We start from the raw sequence: 19,760 nt of genomic DNA, 5'->3' as shown, positions 1-19,760 counted from the left end.
GAAGGTGCAGGAACCTTGGGTCCCATGCTGCAAAGTTCAATTGCCTCGGTGGCTTGTGGCTGCGGACTCACTTTCGGCTGTAGTTTGATATTTAATGTCCTCAGTGCTGAACGTGCTTTACTATTTGTGTGATTTGATTGAGGCCCTTCAGCACAGAACTGGATCTTTGACAGTGGACGTGGCCATGACCATCGACTCCTGGACTGGCTTTACTCACCTCGGGGTCTCATGGCTGTTTCCAGACTGTTTACTATATACATACTTTGATAATAAATGTACTTTGAATGTTGTTTATCTATTTTCTTTGCAAACACGAGGAAATCTGCAGATGCTGGAAATTCAAACAACAACACACACAAAATGCTGGTGAAACACAGCAAGCCAGGCAGCATCTATAAGGAGAAGCACTGTCGACGTTTCGGGCCGAGACCCTTTGTCAGGACTAACTGAAGGGAAAGATAGTAAGAGATTTGAAAGTAGTGGGGGGAGGGGGAAATGCGAAATGATAGGAGAAGACCAGAGGGGGTGGGATGAAGCTAAGAGCTGGAAAGGTGATTGGCAAAACTGATACAGAGCTGGAGAAGGGAAAGGATCATGGGACGGGAGGCCTTGGGAGAAAGAAAAGGGGGGGGGGGGGACACCAGAGGGAGATAGAGAACAGGCAAACAACTAAATATGTCAGGGATGGGGTAAGAAGGGGAGGAGGGGCATTAACAGAAGTTAGAGAAGTCAATGTTCATGCCATCAGGTTGGAGGCTACCCAGCCAGTATATAAGGTGTTGTTCCTCCAACCTGAGTTTGGATTCATTCTGACAATAGAGGAGGCCACGGATAGACATATCAGAATGGCAGTGGGATGTGGAATTAAAATGTGTGGACACTGGGAGATCCTGCTTTTTCTGGCGGACCGAGCGTAGGTGTTCAGCGAAACGGTCTCCCAGTCTGCGTCGGGTCTCAGCAATATATAAAAGGCCACACCAGGAGCACCGGATGCAGTATACCACACTAGCCGACTCACAGGTGAAGTGTCGCCTCACCTGGAAGGACTGTCTGGGGCCCTGAATGGTGGTGAGGGAGGAAGTGTAAGGGCAGGTGTAGCACTTGTTCCGTTTACAAGGATAAGTGCCAGGAGGGAGATCAGTGGGAAGGGATGGGGGGGACAAGTGGACAAGGGAGTCGCGTAGGGAGCGATCCCTGCAGAAAGCAGAAGGGGGGGGAGGGAAAGAGGTGCTTGGTAGTGGGATCCCGTTGGAGGTGGCAGAAGTTACGGAGAATTATACGTTGGACCTGGAGACTGGTGGAGTGGTAGGTAAGGACAAGGGGAACCCTATCCCGAGTGGGGTGGCGGGTGGATGGGGTGAGGGGAGATGTGCGGGAAATGGGAGAGATGCGTTTGAGAGCAGAGTTGATGGTGGACGAAGGGAAGCCCCTTTGTTTAAAAAAGGAAGACATCTCCTTCGTCCTGGAATGAAAAGCCTCATCCTGAGAGCAGATGCGGCGGAGTTGGAGAAATTGTGAGAAGGGGATAGCATTTTTGCAAGAGACAGGGTGGGAAGAGGAATAGTCCAGGTAGCTGTGAGAGTCTGTAGGCTTATAGTAGATATCAGTAGATAGGCCGTCTCCAGAGATGGAGACAGAAAGATCAAGAAAGGGGAGGGAGGTGTCGGAAATGGACCACGTAAATTTGAGGGCAGGGTGAAAGTCAAAATGAATCCAAACTCAGGTTGGAGGAACAACACCTTATATACTGGCTGGGTAGCCTCCAACCTGATGGCATGAACATTGACATCTCTAACTTCCGTTAATGCCCCTCCACCCCTTCGTACCCCATCCCTGACATATTTAGTTGTTTGCCTGTTCTCCATCTCCCTCTGGTGTTTCCCCCCTTTTCTTTCTCCTGAGGACCCCTGTCCCATGATCCTTTCCCTTCTCCAGCTCTGTATCACTTTCGCCAATCACCTTTCCAGCTCTTAGCTTCATCCCACCCCCTCCGGTCTTCTCCTATCATTTCGCATTTCCCCCTCCCCCCACTACTTTCAAATCTCTTACTATCTTTCCTTTCGGTTAGTCCTGATGAAGGGTCTTGGCCCGAAACATCGACAGCATTTCTCCCTATAGATGCTGCCTGGCCTGCTGTGTTCCACCAGCATTTTGTGTGTGTTGTTATCTATTTTCTTTGTTTGTTGATATTCCAGATACATATAAATTTCAAATTCATTCATCGGTTGTATTGTATCCTGCTGCTCTGTTTTATATTCTACGAGCTCTATTGCATTTTTCCTTATGTTTAATGTTCTCTACTTATCTAGTCCAAAGTTCATATTCATGTCTTTAGAATATAGTTTTACTATTTGAATTAATTGCTTTATGTTTACTGCTGAAGGAGCATATAACTGCATATCATCCATCTATAGAAGGTGTGTTACAGTATAATTCTTTTGGTTGGCTCTGAGTTGATACCCGATTTTCATCTGATTCAGTAAGTTAGAGAGTGAGTTCATTATTATTGCTAGTTCCTTTTTCTCTTTGTATTTGCCCAGCTGATGCCTTTTGCACATTGGCTGTCTGTCTATCCTGTTGGGTGCAGTCTTTCATTGATTCTATTGTGTTCCTTCTATTTACTGTGAATGCCTGCAAAAAACTGAATCTCAGGGTGGTATTTGGTGATATAAACTGTATGTACTTTAATAATAAATTTACTTTGAACTTTAATTCTTCCAAATCATACCATTCCACTGTCTCAGGAGCATTAATTCTCTAATCATTTATATGGCAATTACATGTGAAAAATTGGGGATTGTTTTCTAAAAACAATTGTCTCCTTTAAAAATGTAATTATTCATAGCGATGTTTTTAACATCTTTCTGCACAGAAACTACTCTTTTTATTGGATATGTCTGATATAAGCATATGAAAACATTTTCCACTAAGTCTTCAACATTGCATTTTATCGAGGGAATGTGACAAGTGACTTTATTAGAATTTGCAAAACCAACTACTGCTAATCTTGAATATTAAGCATTATTTTATTAATGTTTCCCTACAAAGAATCTGTACAACAGGACACAGGAATCTCACTTATCAACCCGGGACACAATACCTGAGAAGAAGCTCAAGTTAATCCATTATTGTCATCTGCAACACCTTTTAACATTTCAGTGCTAATTTCAAGGTTTCAAGATAGCAACTTAATTCCCTTCCTTTCCTCACATGCATTTACATTTGGTGCTACTCTCCGTCAGACGCCAGGCAAAGGTACAATTAGGAAACTCATGGCAGTTAAAAATACTTATGGGACTCATTACCATCCAAACAATGTCAGTCAAGTGGTATAAATCTTTAAGTTCAATTGAGAGTGAGATAACAGTGCACGTACGAATGGCTGCAGTACTACAATTTGAAAGTGGCTTCAGAATACAACACTCTTGTAGCAAATCCAACTTTAAGGTAAAAATGAGCATGTAACTCTTAGGGATTAACGTGACTGCAGTTACTCACATGCTGCCAAATGAATCAAATGATTTCTTGAAATCAAAGTGAGTTTAGTAAATCTGTGAACAGCCTGATAGCACTAAGACTATAACATTGGAATCCTGCCCAGGATCTCTGCGTTCCAAATCTCTGCTTTACTGGGAGAATTATAAAAATGTTATGTCTGGTATTTTTTTTGTATTTGAGATTACCGTATACAAGTTAAATCTCTGTAATCAAGTGAAATCTGCAAATGTGGATTTTTCCCCCTGCAGTCTAGCTTTTTAAAAGCTGAATATTTTTGTTCATGGGCTTAGTCAACGAAGAGCATTCTTCCACCATTCAAATGCTGGATGCACACAAACCATTGGCTTAGTGAGTTAATTAAAGTGGTATTTCACATTGCTAAAAATTCCACATGCCTAGAGACTATTATACACTAGTTTGTGCGGAAATGAGGATTCCATAATGGCATTGTTTTCAGTGCCATCCATTATGGAAATAACTGGTGAATTCTACACAACATAAAACCCATAAACTACAGCCTCAATAAATGTGGTAAAGCAGTGCAGACCTCTGGGAAGAAAACCTATCTTCAATGCAAGTCACACAATTTTTCTTTGTTTACCTTTTTTAGGTTCCCAGACATATATCTATCCACATCAGAAAATAATTTATTCTCGCCCCACCCAGTCCAATCATGTTACCATTGATAAATACTCTTTCTTACATTCCTTTAGATTTCCTTTAAGTTATAAAATTTTCTTTTGATCTCCTCACTTTAACAACAAAGTCAAGGTGAAATCCCCCTCATGTGGACAAATTGGTAACCTAGCACCTGCATTGGAACGCTGACTAAATGCTCCAGCCACTCTCCTTCAATATTGAGCAAATGCTGAATGTTGAACCCAGAGTCAAAGGCACAAGGGTTTCAAATACAGTGGAAACCTTCAAGGTGTATTGGTTATAACTGTACTCACACAACATTGTTACTTCAAAGGGATTTTCTTTTAGCATAAAATTATTTACAACTAGATTGAAAATATTAATAGTATTAATTTTAATAAACTGTAGTTCATTGTAAAATTATTAACACTTGCATGCATTGAATTACATCACTTAAATGTTATCAGCTGCTAAAATTAACAGTGTATACTGAGAGTCATAGAGTCTTACAGCATGGAAACAGTCCCGTTGCCCCTACTGGTGCATACCAAACAAGATTCCCATCTAAGCTTGTCCCATCTGATTTTCCCATGTTTGGCCATTTTCCTCTAAACCTTTCCTATCCATGTTCCTGTACAAGTATCTTTTGTTAATGTACTAGCATTAACCACTTCTTCTGGCAGCTTAGTCTGACCACTCTCGGGATGCAAAAGTTGCTTCTCACGCTCCTATTAAATGTCCCCTCTCACATTAAGCCTATGACTTCTAGTTCTTAATTCTCTAACCCTGGGGAAAAACACTTCTCGCATTCTCTCTATCATTGACTGCCATTATTTTATATACCTCCATAAGATCACCTCTCATTTTCCTATTGTTCTTTGAAAAAAGTCCCAGGCTGCTCACGCTCTCTCTGTAACTCAGTCGCTCGAGACCCAGCAACAACCTTATACATGTCTTTCCGGATTAATTGCATCTTTTTTTTAACAGGGTGGCAAAAACTGAACACAGTATTTCAAATGCAGCCTTGCCAACATCTAAAACTGAAACAGAGCACCTCAAATTCTATTCTCAATCTAATTTTCCTTCTGTGTCCAATAAAAAGTAAAGATATGCTGTTGCAGTTATGAATATTTCAGTGTGTGTTAGTCTAGCTGTCTTGGACACTATTTATAATATTTTGTATGCTAAGAAATGGCATTTTCCTTGTACCTTTAAAACTGTAAACAAGCAATGGAGTGAAATGATCATTGTACAGTAGAAAGAAAAGAATTACATTGATAATCAAAGGTTTTTAAGGGTTTTTAACATAGGATGGATTTTGCCAAGAAAGGGCTTACGAAAGTACTCAAGGACACAGATGCATTTATCTCAATATTGAAATAAAAGAGGAGGGATAATATAAGAGGTATGGAGGGTTATAAAAATATATGAATGACATGATAGGTATGTGAGGATGGATAGTGATCTAATGTAGTAGGGGAAAGGGAAAACAATGCAAAATAAACTTTGTCACGCTGAGGAAGATGAACAGAATGAACAGAATTAAATGTGTCCATCAGCTGTTTTGGTGCAACAGGTCCAAGAGGACAGGAATAGATAACACACCATGGTTGCAATATCAGAACTACAGTTCCTCAGCTGTCTTGAGATGCAAACCAGAATAATGGAATTTGAACATGAAATAGAGAAGATTTGAGTACAGAGGTGAGATGTACTTGAGCAAGGAGAGGTCAGGTTGCTTTTTCTGATCAACGGTTGATAATAGTTGCATCAATGGAAAGGGAACTGTCAAAGGAAAAAAAAGCTGATTGCTCAACCACTTGACAATAAAAAATTACTGCAGATGCTGGAAATATGGAAATAACAACAAAAATGTGGAAACGAGTCAGGCAGCATTTGTGGAAAAAGAAGCAAATGTTTCAGGTCTGAGATCCTTTGTCAGAATTGAAAAGTTGTCTGTATTTCTCTTTCCACAACTGCTTCCTGACCTACTTTAATTTTCTTACTGTGAATACCTGCAAGAAAATTAACCTCAGGGTAGTATATTGTGACATATACATACATAGGTAATATATCTACTTTGAACTTTGAAATGTTTCCGGCCTATTCTGCTTTTATTTCTCTATTTTCCCTACCTGACAGGATACACACCAGGCTCCTGGCAATGGATTCTAATGGGGGGAGGTTGGTTACTTGCTGCATTGCACATGCAACACAGGCCCAAAGAAGTAGCCAAAGAATGATTACACTTTGATTCTTAGGCCTTTGATGTGAAACTAGCACTCAGCACTGTGCTGGAATTTTTTACCAATGGTTTCTCAGTTATATTCAAGGCAAGATCTGACACCTGCAGTGATGACATTAGCTCTCATCTTGAGCTCTGGTAGAAAAGAACAAATGGCTAGCAGCAACTGCTTGCTTTTTTACTTCTTTACTCCTGTCACCAGATACGGTAACTGGAAAAGAGATCTACTCACCTTGAATTCTACAGTCTTCAGAGACTGCCCCAAAAACCCAAGGTTAGGCATTACAGATTCTGAAAAGTTGGCAAGACCTCACATAGTCTGATTGATTAACCAATCTCAGACAAAATTTCTTAATTAATCTTCAGCACTAATTGGCTTTTCTCCTGAATCAATCTACTTGAGGCTCCATCAAGGTATTGGATATAGGTCCATTAAAATGTAGTCTTAATAACTAATCTAATTACTTCCTGAATTTCTGAATGTTTGAACCAAGAGAGTCAGAAACTGATCCCTAGGAATGCATCTCCAGTTTTTTTGCTGTAAGTGTGCTATCGTGTGCCTCTGTAACTCAATCTCCTCAAAAGCAATGAAACTGAGCACAACTTGCTGCCAGTACCTTATAGCACATTTAGGCCTAATAACTGGGGATGAAGTTCTGTGTGTATTTCTGTTGTACCACACATAAAAACACACAAATCTACATCTTCACAATGGTTAACCAATACACTCTCTCTCTCTTGCTGTCTATAGATATTCTGGCTGTTTTCAGCGTGCTCATTAGATTCTCCAAAGGGCCATTCCCTGCTACATAATTGCAGCTGTCAAGCTGATAAGGTTAATGAACAAAATGCATGAAATCAGTGTAAAATGCATCAAACTCTCATCAAAAGGCATCCACACATGTTGAGTTTCTTGGTGTTTTCATTTGGATAATTGCGGTTTGATGTCGATGCTTGTTGCTTGCGTTGACAATGCATGCTGGCTCCTCCCCAGATACCAGGTTTCTACCTACCTCCTTTTCTACATATTTTCTTGTTGGGTTTTCTTGTGCATTCCTTCGATATTCTTTTTACTGTAAAATGAATAAAATACTACAAAATAACATGAGGCTCCATCAAACACAGGGGGAGCATGCAATCACAACCGTTTGACCCCTCTTTCAGACACATACACTTGCACACATACACACACACACACACACACACACACACACACACACACACACACACACACACACGCGCACACACACATACACGCACACACTCACACTTGTACAAGTACATGCGCACATACACACACGCATACAGACACCTTTGAGACCTGTTTTGCAGAAATATTCAACCATCCCAGGGCACAGCTGGCCCATGCTGTTGGAGCTGCCAATCCAGCACCACTCCGACCATAGAGAAGAGACAATTTAAATGAGCTCGCAACACCACTCCATCTCCTTTGCTCACATGATGAGGTAGATCAAATGTAAACACTTTAATAAAGAAATTCATGTATATGCTGCTTCAAATAAAGTGAACTCACCTCTCAGATTTCCACATCTGAAAGAGCAAGCTCCTAATGCCCCTAAAACGTCCAATGAAGGGACTTATCTGTAATGCTAATCTGACTTTTATCTTTTCCTCCCATTAATGGCTTGCTATGCATTTACACAATTCCTTATTTTTAGTTCCAATTTCCAATGTTGAGTGGATTTTCTCATCTAGTTCCTTGGGGAAGAACACCACTGGTTGTTCTCTCTTTACAAGATAGATGCATTTATTATTTGCTCCAGAGAAGAATGACAACTTTGGAAGTAAATCAAATAGACGAAGCCTTTACAAGTGGCTTTATGAAACTGCTTCATTAAAAGACCAAAGCAACTCTTCTTCTTCATTGGTTACATTGTGTGATAGTCTCAAATATGTTGACTTACCGATTGTTATTTTGGTGGTAGGGTATGGGGCTAACTGGTGTAGGATTGCTGCTGTATTACAGTCACCTGCTCAATGTCATGTTGCTAGTTACCTTGCAGAGGAAAATGATGACTAGAAATCTCAAAATTGATTTTTATCAATTAACTTGTTCTCTTCTATATTCTGAGAAAGGCAGAAGCCAAGTCAGGTTCTGTGCGACAGATTCAGAATCCACTTTTCTCCCAAACTCATTGACAATTTGCTGAGGCATAGTTCCTCAGTTGTTGGCTATTATCTAAAACCTCTTCCAAGAAGCCATTCTTCAATTGTTAGCCTGCACAGGGTAAGAGATAATTAACTTTGTTGGAGATATATCACACCAGATTCCTCTTTCATGTCTGAATAGCCGCTAACCTTAACCAATGATAGTGATGATTTAATCGATGTCGGTACTTTCTAAAGGGATGATCAGGATCTGGATCCTCACTGATCTTTCTCCTTTCATGGTTGAATAAATTGAAGGCAAATGTAATGTCCACACAGCTGTCGCTGTTGCTATAATTATATAGAAATTTAAACATGGTAATAGGCTGCTCTATTCAACCAGTCCAGGTAAATATTCATCGTCATTCTAGATACACACCACTGAAATAGCCTGTCTCTACCTACTCTTCCCAACCATTCAATGTTTTAAATGTCTTTATTGGATACTTCAACAACTTCCATTGATTAGACAAAAACAACCCTGAGTTTTCCGCATTGAGCTATGAGCAATTAACTTAGTAACTCTCAGGCCGTTCAGGGCTCTAGCACATGCGCGTGGTAATGTACAAGTCTGTGACTTCCTCACAGCTGTCTAATCTCCCTGCGCTAGGAGGTCTGCATTAATTCAGACTTCATAGCTAGATGGGAGAGAGGCAGGTTAAAAGGAAGTACAACTTGTAAAATTCACTCTCTTTACAGATTTAATTTGTTCTTATTGTTTCAAATAATTTTAGCACTTTAACATTTTTGAAGTTAAAAGATGCTAAAGCTTTGATCAAATTAAAAAATGTTACAGGTTTTGGATGTTTGGAAACACCAGCTACATCCACTAATGAATAATTTACACATCAAATAAGACAGTGATAATCTTGTTTAGATTTTAATTTTTTTCACTGTTTATTAAGTTTGGGGACATAGGCTTAGTTGTCCATCAAAACAGTTTCGTCAGAGTGGGTTGTTGAGATCCTACCATGTGATTTTCAACGGGAAGGCCCTTTGTGTAGTATAGCACTTCATTAACCAGGTCAGTGTTGGATTCGTGGATATGGCTGCTGAGTGAAGTTTCATATAAGGACAGACCTAGTGGCCAGATGAATAGCAAGAAAAGGTTACTCCTGCTGCCAGAAAGGTACGGTCAAGTGTACACTTCTTGCAATCTTAGTACCATGTAGAAGTTTGGGAAAAAAATTACTCCTGCTGCTGTAATCAAGTCATTGATCACAGAAGTGGTCACTGCTACCTCTTCCAATCTTGTGGAAAACTGTTCTTAACTAGTTCTTTATATTTCATTGTTTTTTAAAAAAAACTTAATCCAATTTTAAACCTCTTCCCTAATTCCATACTCCTCACATCCTTGTATACAATTATTAGATTGAAGATGTTTATACAAGTCCTCATCATTTAACTTTCCTAATAGTCCCCTGCACTGCTGTTGCTAAAGGTTTTTAGGAAATCCATGTACATTTCTCACATACATTGAGATGTTAGTTACATCCTCAAAAATTGCCCTTGCAGTTTGTTGAGTGTGAGTCTTTTTCTGAAATACAGGCTAGCTGCTTCTGGTAGTTTTATCAATTTTGATATTTTGTAATTTTGGAGTTAAAAATTCTAAATATTTCCACATTAATTATGCTAAGATGTAAGTTCCTACATTAGTAGTCTTCCTTGATGCAGTGGGCATTCTCCAGTACTCTGACAAACATGCTCAGTAACACCCTGATGCATAAACCTTCATCACATCTGTCTGTCCAGTAAGCAGTGTTTCCAGTTACCGGATCTCATTTAATCCAACTTTAGCCCTGAAATTAACAGCCTTGGATGGATCCGAATGCAGTTTATGGCAGTATGGAAAAGGTGGTAAAACACCCATAGCACAAGTTGAAACAGCAATAAGGTATTATTGGGATGAATTAGATGAGAAATGGATACGTTATGCAGATGCACTGGAAATCATCTGAGTCTGGATAAAGTGGAATTGGATGAATTTAACATGTCAGAATAGCACTTGATCAGTGATTTCATTCACACTGATCGGTAAGAAGTATTAGCAAGCTGCACCAATACCACTGAGACCTATGAGTGGCAGTTTATCCCAAATTAATACATTATAATAGTCACATTGCATTTGGGAGAACATCCCTGGCCATAGTGGGGTATGCCTTTCAGCAAATATTTAGCACTGATCCCAAGACTTCAACAGGATAATTTTGCTGAAAATGTTTATAATATAAAACTGGGTTAGATCCCAGAGTCTGATTGGCTGCCATTAGTCATGGAATATTCACAATAATTCATCATAAGTAACTTGCACTTATTGATGGATAATCTGTTTTGATTACTGGGTAATTGTTTTTAGGATCTTAGTGAATACACCATCTGCCCCCTTCATTTTACAAATCCAAAAGAGTAAATTGAAGTAAAAGCCAAATGACATTTCAGTCCTCTGGATGTGGGAGTGATCTTGCATCAGACATTCAGTCACAATCCAATCATGTCCTGGGAGAATATTTCTGCAATACTTCTTTATAAGTCTTCCCTCCCACTTCTGCCCTCATATATTAAAGTGTGAATCACAAAATCTGAGGATTAATCCTGCGGACAATGCACCTGGCTTCAGATTTTCTGCAGTGACACTTAGCTTTTGGCTGTCAAACTGTGCCACAGAAACAAAAGAGGAACCTTAACAGTGTCGGAGATAGTAAGAAATGGAAAGATCAAGGCAAGGAGAAGCCCGACATGAGCCACATGACATCTGCATGCAGGAGCAGGTAATAGGGAATCACTTCATGCTAAACAACAACACACAGACAAAACAACAACAGAGAACCAGACAAAAGAAGCATTGGTTTGTCCCCCACTGACTCACCATCCTCTGTGGGGACAAAGATGTTTAGATACAAGCAGTCTTCATTTTGATCCTGGATGTAAGTTGCAACTACATCCAAATTAGCCGTGAACCAGATTGGTAACATGATTTCCGGTACCATACCAAGAATGTTCTGTGGGCAGACAGGGGAAAAGTGAGTAACATTGCGTATCCCAGACCAGGAAGGTGGAGGTTCAGGTGGCTGGAACCGTTTCTCCCCAACAGGAGCAGCAGCATATGGAACTCCCAGGTACTGATCCACGGGCCCAAGAATCTCACTTGGCAAGGGAATTCGAATCCCCCGCAGTTTTCCATAATGCGTATTCACAGTTGGGTAATTGATTTGACCTTCCAACACTATGACCCTGATGGCAAAGCTAAATATCCAGAGAGCAACACTGCAATCTACATTTAAGCAAATGGTGGGAACACGTCGCAAAAGTGATGCAGGACAACTCCATCTTGAGTAAAGAAGCATTGTACACGATGACATCACCCGATCTTCACCAGGGTAAGTTCCAAAAGCCCTTGGTGCTGTTCTATACCAGTGATAAATCCAAAGCTCATAGGGAGGGAGCTTCTTCTCTTGGTACACTATTTGCTGTTCTGCTAGCAATCCACAGGAGATAGACACAGCCAAGTAACCATACTGCAGCTTAATCACAGGGCTGTAGTTTCAGGTCTGAACAGTGCTCTTCTCATTCTCCAAATAAGTCTCCACTTCCATTTCTGTTTTCAAGCCAATTCCTGTAATGAAGAGAAGCAAAATTGTGAATATGGACACCATTTTTAAAAAGAACACCTGAAAAATGTCAAATGAATAAACATCACTAACTCCTCTGTCCAGGGGCACCACTTTATTCAGTAAAAGAACAAGGTAAGTTGTCCGTCTGTCCTTGTATTTCAAACTGGAATATATGGAGAGCTTGTAAGCCATCACAAAAATTTCTCCCTCTGTGCCCATGAAATGCATTGCGGAATCTCACAACATTTAAGACCTGGCATCTGTCCCAAACCCATATTAGAAAATGGCAATTGATCTAGTTTGCTTTTAATTATTTTGAATATTTTGAGCATTGTGAAACCGCAAATGGAGCACAAAGACAAAAAAGAATATGTGGTCTCTATGAGACTTGGACTTTATCTTAGATGGGTAAATTGGGCAAGGTCACTTCCAATTCCCAACATTTCAGTATGATCAATAGGGTTTGTAGAACAATAAATAATGGTTCAATCTTGCCATATTCATTCACATGCAGCAAGGCTCCAGGACTTTTCAAGCAACACACACAAAATGCTGGAGAAACTTAGCAGGCCAGGGAGCATCTATGGAAATGAATAAACAGTCAAACTCAGAGTAAGAAGGTAGGGAGAGGGGAGGAAGAAATACAAGGTGGTAGGTGAACATGGGAGGGGGAAGGGATGAAGTAAAGAACTGGGAAATTGATTGGTGAAAGAGATAAAGAGCTGGAGAAGGGGGAATCTGATAGGAAAGGGTGGAAGACCATGGAAGAAAGGGAAGGAGGATGAGCACCAGAGAGAGGTGATGGGCAAGTAAGGAGATAAGGTAAGAGAGGGAAACAGGAATGAGGAATGGTGAAGGGGGTGAGGTGGGATACAATTACCAGAAGTTTGAGAAATCGGTGCTCATGCCATTAGGTTGGAGGACACCCAGGCTATTCCAAACTATTTAAAAATGCAATGTACCACAAAAAATGTAAAAATTTGAAATAGCATGTTGAGATTGAAATGAAAATGTAACTGAAATGGAAGCTGGCCCATAATACAAAAATACTGAAGCTGATGCAGGAAATTGCAACAGAAATACAAATATTTTTGATGTGGATGGGAATTAGAAATATATTTGTAATGACATGAATAGAAATGTGATTTATTTTCATCTAACTTTCCAAGGTCAAAATATTATCAGAATTAAACATAGCTACTGATGGAGAGTTGGATATGTGATGGAAGTAGAACGTTACATATGTTAAATAGTTAATATATTTAACTAATAAGTTAAATAAATGGGGAGAATTAATGGAAGAGCTGCCTCTGTTTGCAGTCTGACTGGACAGCATGTAACTTGTGTCAAATTATCATCAAATACACTAACTAGATCCTGTACAAAGGTTACTAGTATCCTTGCAGCAGACACCACTGTCTCTGAGGACCAATACTTTGCATAGATTGCCACCAACAGACAGATATACCACTTCCTTCTTCAAATTATTATGCCTTGTTAAGCATTAGCAGTATATTTCTGTGGACCTGTTTAAGCAGTTCCAGTGAAAGGATGATAAGCCATTGTTTTATATCTAGAATTTGAATTTATAGTTATAACCAATAAATCTGACAAAACACCCACAAAGACTTATTTGGAAAAATCCTGTTTCACAAATTAAATTGTGTCTCAGCATTAAACATCAATCATGGAGTACTGTCACCTTCAAAATGTGCATATAGTCTCCTGATCAATCTCTTCTGGGGATGTAATAGTCATTGGCCCAGCAGTAGTGATATATAGTGTGCAGAAAAATGAAAAGACAGCCTGAGCAAGAGGGCAATGCCATTTATTAATCTGGGCAAAGACGCAATTGAGGAACACTCTTCATTCATTTCTACCAGCCATAACTTGACACTAACTTTCTTTTTTTGCTTTCATTCCCTATTCACCTTTCTTTGTCTTCGAATGCTTAAAATACATTACATCTGTTGAACAGTCATCACTTTCCCTGCGTTAAATCTGACATTATCTTTTTCCTGTCACCAGAGATGTTGCTTGACTTATTAAGCAATTTTTGTTTAAACATTTGTCCAGTCTAAAGATGGAGCTGTGTGAGTGACAGTGGCTGTGAGGGAGATTGAAAATCTGGCTGAATGGTGTCACAGCAACAACCTCTCACTCAATGTCAGCAAAACCAAAGAGCTGATTATTGACTACAGGAGGAGGAAATCGAAGGTCCATGAGCCAGTCCTCATCAGGGGATCAGAGGTAGAAAGAGTCAGCAACTTTAAATTCTTGGCATTACCATTTCAGAAGATCAGTCTGGGTGGAGCACGTTACAAATCAGCCAAAAGGCAGTGGCCTAATTTTCTTAGAACCTTGCACAGATTTGGCATGTCATCTAAAATATTGACAAACTTCTATAGATACACAGTGGAGAGTATACTGACTAGATGCATCAACACTTGGTATGGAAGCACCAATGCCCCTAAATGGAAAAACCTACAAAAAAGTATGAATACATCCAGTTCATCATGAGTAAAGCCCTCCCCACCATTGAACACATTTACAATGAGTGTTTCCACAGGAAAGTAGCATCCATCATCAAAGATCCCCACCATCCAAGCCATGCTCTCTTCTCACTGCTGCCATCAGGAAGGTACAGGAACTTCAAATCCCACACCAGCAGGTTCGGGAACAGTTATTACTCCTTAACCATCAGGCTCTTGAACCAGAGGAGATACCTTCACTCATTCCAACAGTGAACTGATTCTGAAATCTATAGATTAACTCTTAAGGATTCTATTTATTGCTTATTTATTGACTTATTTATTCTTTTTTTTGTATTTGCACAGTTTGTTCTCTTTTGCACATTGCTTGTTTGTCCATCTTTCTTGCATCAGTTTATCATTAATTCTATTGTGTTTCTTTGTATTTACTGTGAATGCCTGCATGAAAATGAATGGCAGGGTAGTATACGGTGACATATATGTACTCTGATAATAAATTTATTTTGAACTTTAAACTTTGAGCTTTTAACACTTTTCAGCCAACCTCCTTGTTAATAACAATTCTTATTTCAAGCACTTCAAGCTCAAGATCAAAAATACAAAAAAAAGTAAAGACAGCTGTGCTTAAAGATGATACTCTGATTACCTGTGATAACTGTTTCCATTACACATGGTAAGTACATAGCATTGCCTGGATTGTTGCAGCCCAATTTGGCACGGTTGGTGTCAAATTAGTGCTGCACAAGATTTGTTGTCTTCAGCTGTCTACTCTGTATACAACCAGCATACACGAGGTGCAAATCTTACTTTGTTCTCCAGTTTGTCACATAATGTGACTAACAGCATAAACTGCCCTCATGATTCATGATTGAAAATGAATGCCAACTGTCATCCATAACAACAAAGGAAATTGGTACCATCCAGGAATATTTAGCTGCTGATGATTCAGGAACTAAATAGGGCTAACACACTTGGAGAATGTACTATTTTTAAATAGTTCCCCAGAATCCTTTGAAAGCACTTTCATGAGCAGATAAAGCACTGATCATCAAAAATTCAGTAGCATAGACTTCACCCTTTCTTGTATCCACTAAACATATTATGCAGTTATATACAGCTATTAAATTCCATGTGAAATCGCTTCTGTTGATATCAATTTCAGAAGCAACATTAAACACATTTTTAGCATAAATAAGAGAACAAGCATTCACCTCATTATGTTCATCAGTACACATCAGATGACCAAATGAGTTATTTTAAATCATAGCATCACAAATTGTAGCCAGGAAATGATTGGCTTTTCACAAAAAGAAATGCATCTGGTTCATTAAAATCCTTCAGAGAAGGAATTTTCTATCCTTACCTAGTCTGGCCCATGTGAGGCTCCAAACCCACCATTGTCGTTGATTTTTAAATGCTTTCTCAGTCAGGGCAACTAACAATAAACTCTAGTATCTTATCAGCACCCTGTGAACCCAATAGATACAAATATCTTTGCAGCGATTTGGTACAGTGAAAGATTCAAATGAAATGATCTGGAGTCAGATGTAAGAATGGTAAAACAGAGCCATGACTGACACTTATCTGTAATTTCCTGAAAGAAGATCAAGCCATTACAAAGCTAGATCTCCTGAGGCAGCAATGAATATGAAGAACAAAATTATAAGATGACTTTTTCAATGCTCAGGTCCACAAAGATTAATCCCTCCACTGAAAAAGTCTAGGGAAACAAATGTAACTGCGAGAAATTTTGAACTATCCTTATCTGGAGAGTTTCTGCTGCAAATTCTTTCAGAGCTGACACATACACCAAAGGTGACTGCTTCTTCTAAACACAGTCATTATGGTGCTTCAGGTATAAGCAGTGCAGTCTTCAACTGAACCATTTTCTGAAGTACACCCTGTGCCACTACACCCAGTGCTTCAAAACTCAGCAATATCTTTCTGTTAAATAGTAGGCCTCTTCAATAGAGTTTCCCAGGTTCCTTATTGAGATAAAAAGCATAACATGTTGGAAGTACTCAACAGGTCAGTCAAAGGGTCTTTGACCTGACACATAGCTGCTCTTACAACAGATGCAGTTTAACCTGCTGAATATTTCAGCATTTTAAAAAAAAAAATATTTTAGATTTCCAGCTTCTGTGGTGATTTTGATTTTTATTTCTTCATGAAAACATTCTTCTTTCTACATCACTGACCTGGCATCTTATGCTCCCACTCTTCAATGCCACTTTCATGAATCATCTCAAATAATTTCCTCTACCTGCCCATAGCCCCTATATTGTCTCTGACTGAGAAGAGAAGATGTTATACATATGGAGGAATTGGAAAATGGCAGAACTAATTTATGTACTTAATTTCATATCAGATTTTTGACTGTTAAAGAGTTCAGCTGGAAGTTGCGCCACCCACAATGCCATGAAATGACACAATGATATGACAGTGATTTGTGGATGGAACGATAAAGTTTCCCATGATATAAAGATGAAATTAAAAACAGATGGGAGCTTTTGTATATTTTTAAGTAGACAAAGAAGAGTTGCACTTATCGAGTTTTCTACTTAATCATAGTGCTTTTGTCAAGTTCTTTGGTAAATTGGTTTATTATTGTCACATGAACCAAGGTACAGTGATTATTTTGTTAAACAGTACACTTTATTAGTACAAGGTAAAACAAGAATCAAGTCTTGCAGTTACAGTGACCACATTTAAGAGGCATCTGGCAGGTACTTCAACAAGAAAAGCTTAGGAGGATATGGGATTAATGTGGGCAAGTGAGATTTGTATAGATAAAAACAATGGTTGGCATAGACATGTTGGCCAAAAGGCTTTTTTTCACTCTATATGGTTCAATGAACTATCCAGCTACGACCCACACCTTACACTTCTAAAATACAATGAATTTCATTCTGGCAGACACTTGTACTAATGAAGATTTCTTTTCACAAAAGTAACTGTGTCTGTAATATAACCATGAAGAGCCATGGTTGAGCAATAGAGCTATAAGATTAATTATGGCTTTTCACCTCAGTACATCATATTTATGATTCCACCAATTGAGGAAAGTCCTGCCGGCTGATCACGATACACTGTTGCTTTTATGGACACAGCTGCACAGAAACCATCAACCATTTACGCATATCTTGACAATTCTATTGAAGGAAAATGATGGCAATCAGACCGTTCACATCTCAGGTGCTAGGACATTTTTTTTCTATCCAAATGGAAGCTTGTTTAATGTCCAAACTACAGATCCTACAACAATGCAAGTGTTTTAGTCTCAGAAAGCAGGAGAAAATTTCACACCTGCTTATTCCACCAAGCACATTTCAATCCATATTATCAAATTTAAAGGATAGATAATTCAAATCCATGATTTTTCAGATTCAGATATGATTATGTTGGATCAGAGTCACTGAATTAAGATGCCTACCATCTAATTTACTGATCATTAATACTAGCCCTGGGAATCAAGAACTACCATAAAAAGCTACAATAAAGAAGTCCATGAAGAGAGATTGATAAATCATGTGCTCTGACTCTGACATATTTTCTGTCAGAATCCTATGTGTAACAATATGAGAAACAAAACATTGATAAATAATTGTTAATAATAAATGTTCTATCAGTCTGTTGCTGGTAGTACAATCTTCGATATGGTGGTGTGCCTGGTCAAAGGTATCAACATGGGTGATGCCAACAGGCTAAATAAAATGATTAGAAAAGCTGCCTGTGTTTTAGGAGTCAAACTGGACACACTGATGCTGTGGTATAACAGAGGACCTTATGGAAAATCCTGGCAGTTCTGGACAATGTTTCTCACCTCTACATGTCACCTTGGCTGAACAGAGAAGTGCACTTTTAGTAATAGACTAAGACAACTGCACTGCTCCAAAAGAGCGCTATATGAGGTCATTCTTACCCTCGGCCACTGGGCTCTATAAGGAGTCATCCTATAGCTGGGGGAGTGATGACCCACCCCATCCTGTTAGTTAGACTGTTTGAGGTAACTTATTTTTTATTCTTTCTACTTCTCTTCTAATATTTATATCTGTGCATTTGTAATGCTATTGTGACACTGTAATTTCCTTTGGGATCTACCTAAAACAACTATCTATCAAGCTTCTCCCAAAGTTACACACAATTGTTTTATAGCAGATTAAAGGAGGAGCAGCTGAGTTTTATACCTGTGCCTCCTTGGTGAAGTGAAGACTACAAATCACGAGTTAAATTATTAACCGCTGACTCCTGTGCGTTGAACCACCTGTAATTAATGGGACCATTGTGGACGTTGATATGCTGATTTATTATGTATTGTGGTGATGGTTACACTCGTTCCTGAAATCATGTTTGCTTGAACTTTGCCAGTGATCAAGCAGGAACAGCAGGCTCGTGATAAAAAATCACCATCAAGCATGGTCAGTTTAGTTAACAGATGACATTTGTTCCAACACTCCTCTCACCTGCAGGTTACAGACATAGTCTTTAGAGATTAATTGCAGCTACTGACAGCAAAATCCTTCACAACTGAGCAGGAAGGAGTGTTATAAACTGGTAAAGATAGGATTTGAGAAAGTAGCTGGGATACTGGAAGGTAGTTTTAAGACTGAAGCCCAACCTCAATCATGAGCTCAGGAGGAAAGCAGTGTTATCAGATTTAAAAAGGGTCCCACAAAAATGGGGTAAAATCTTTACCCATCAATTGAAAGAAAAGAGCATCTAGGTAAATTATTGTTTGTGCTCTGACAAGAAATTAATTTTGTTTTGTGACCATTATAAAGCATACAACTACAGGCTTTTCCTTTCTTGAAGATGTAATATTTGACTGCTTTGGTATTGACACAGCAAGGTGGAAAATAGACGATGTAACCCCCTTGTGCTCAGCAAGAATACCAAGAGCCACTTTCAGCCATTTTAAAATGCCTTTGAAATCAGAATCAGATTATGACAATTTGGCAGGAAACAAAACCACTCATGGACAGAGGCTCATAGTCACAAATGAATGGAGCAAAGACATACATTGTAGAATGGGAAGATTTCAGAATGTCTATTTTAATAGACTTGCTATAAAAATATCTAAAAGATGACTGGATTCTCTGCAATTTA

At 39.1% G+C, this 19,760-nt stretch overlaps 1 protein-coding gene across 6 annotated transcripts in view; it reads right to left on the bottom strand.

The window, feature by feature from the left end:
• nlgn3a (neuroligin 3a) overlaps positions 1 to 19,760 on the bottom strand; it is a 299,647-nt gene that overhangs the window by 174,159 nt on the left and 105,728 nt on the right. For 4 of the 6 annotated variants that reach the window (XM_073058141.1, XM_073058144.1, XM_073058142.1 and 1 more), the window contains exon 2: positions 11,418 to 12,164. In XM_073058141.1, coding sequence (XP_072914242.1) covers positions 11,418 to 11,910 — 493 coding nt within the window. In that variant the 5' untranslated portion in view covers positions 11,911 to 12,164. Of the gene's footprint in view, positions 1 to 7,395; positions 7,456 to 11,417; positions 12,165 to 19,760 lie in introns of all 6 variants that reach the window. The other 2 variants (XM_073058140.1, XM_073058143.1) reach the window with 1 other exon arrangement.

The sequence above is a fragment of the Hemitrygon akajei genome, chromosome 10, assembly GCF_048418815.1.
Source record: "Hemitrygon akajei chromosome 10, sHemAka1.3, whole genome shotgun sequence".
Taxonomy (NCBI): Eukaryota; Metazoa; Chordata; class Chondrichthyes; order Myliobatiformes; family Dasyatidae; genus Hemitrygon; species Hemitrygon akajei.
The sequence above is the reverse complement of the archived record's forward strand: the minus strand, read 5'-3'. Positions and strand labels throughout refer to the sequence as shown.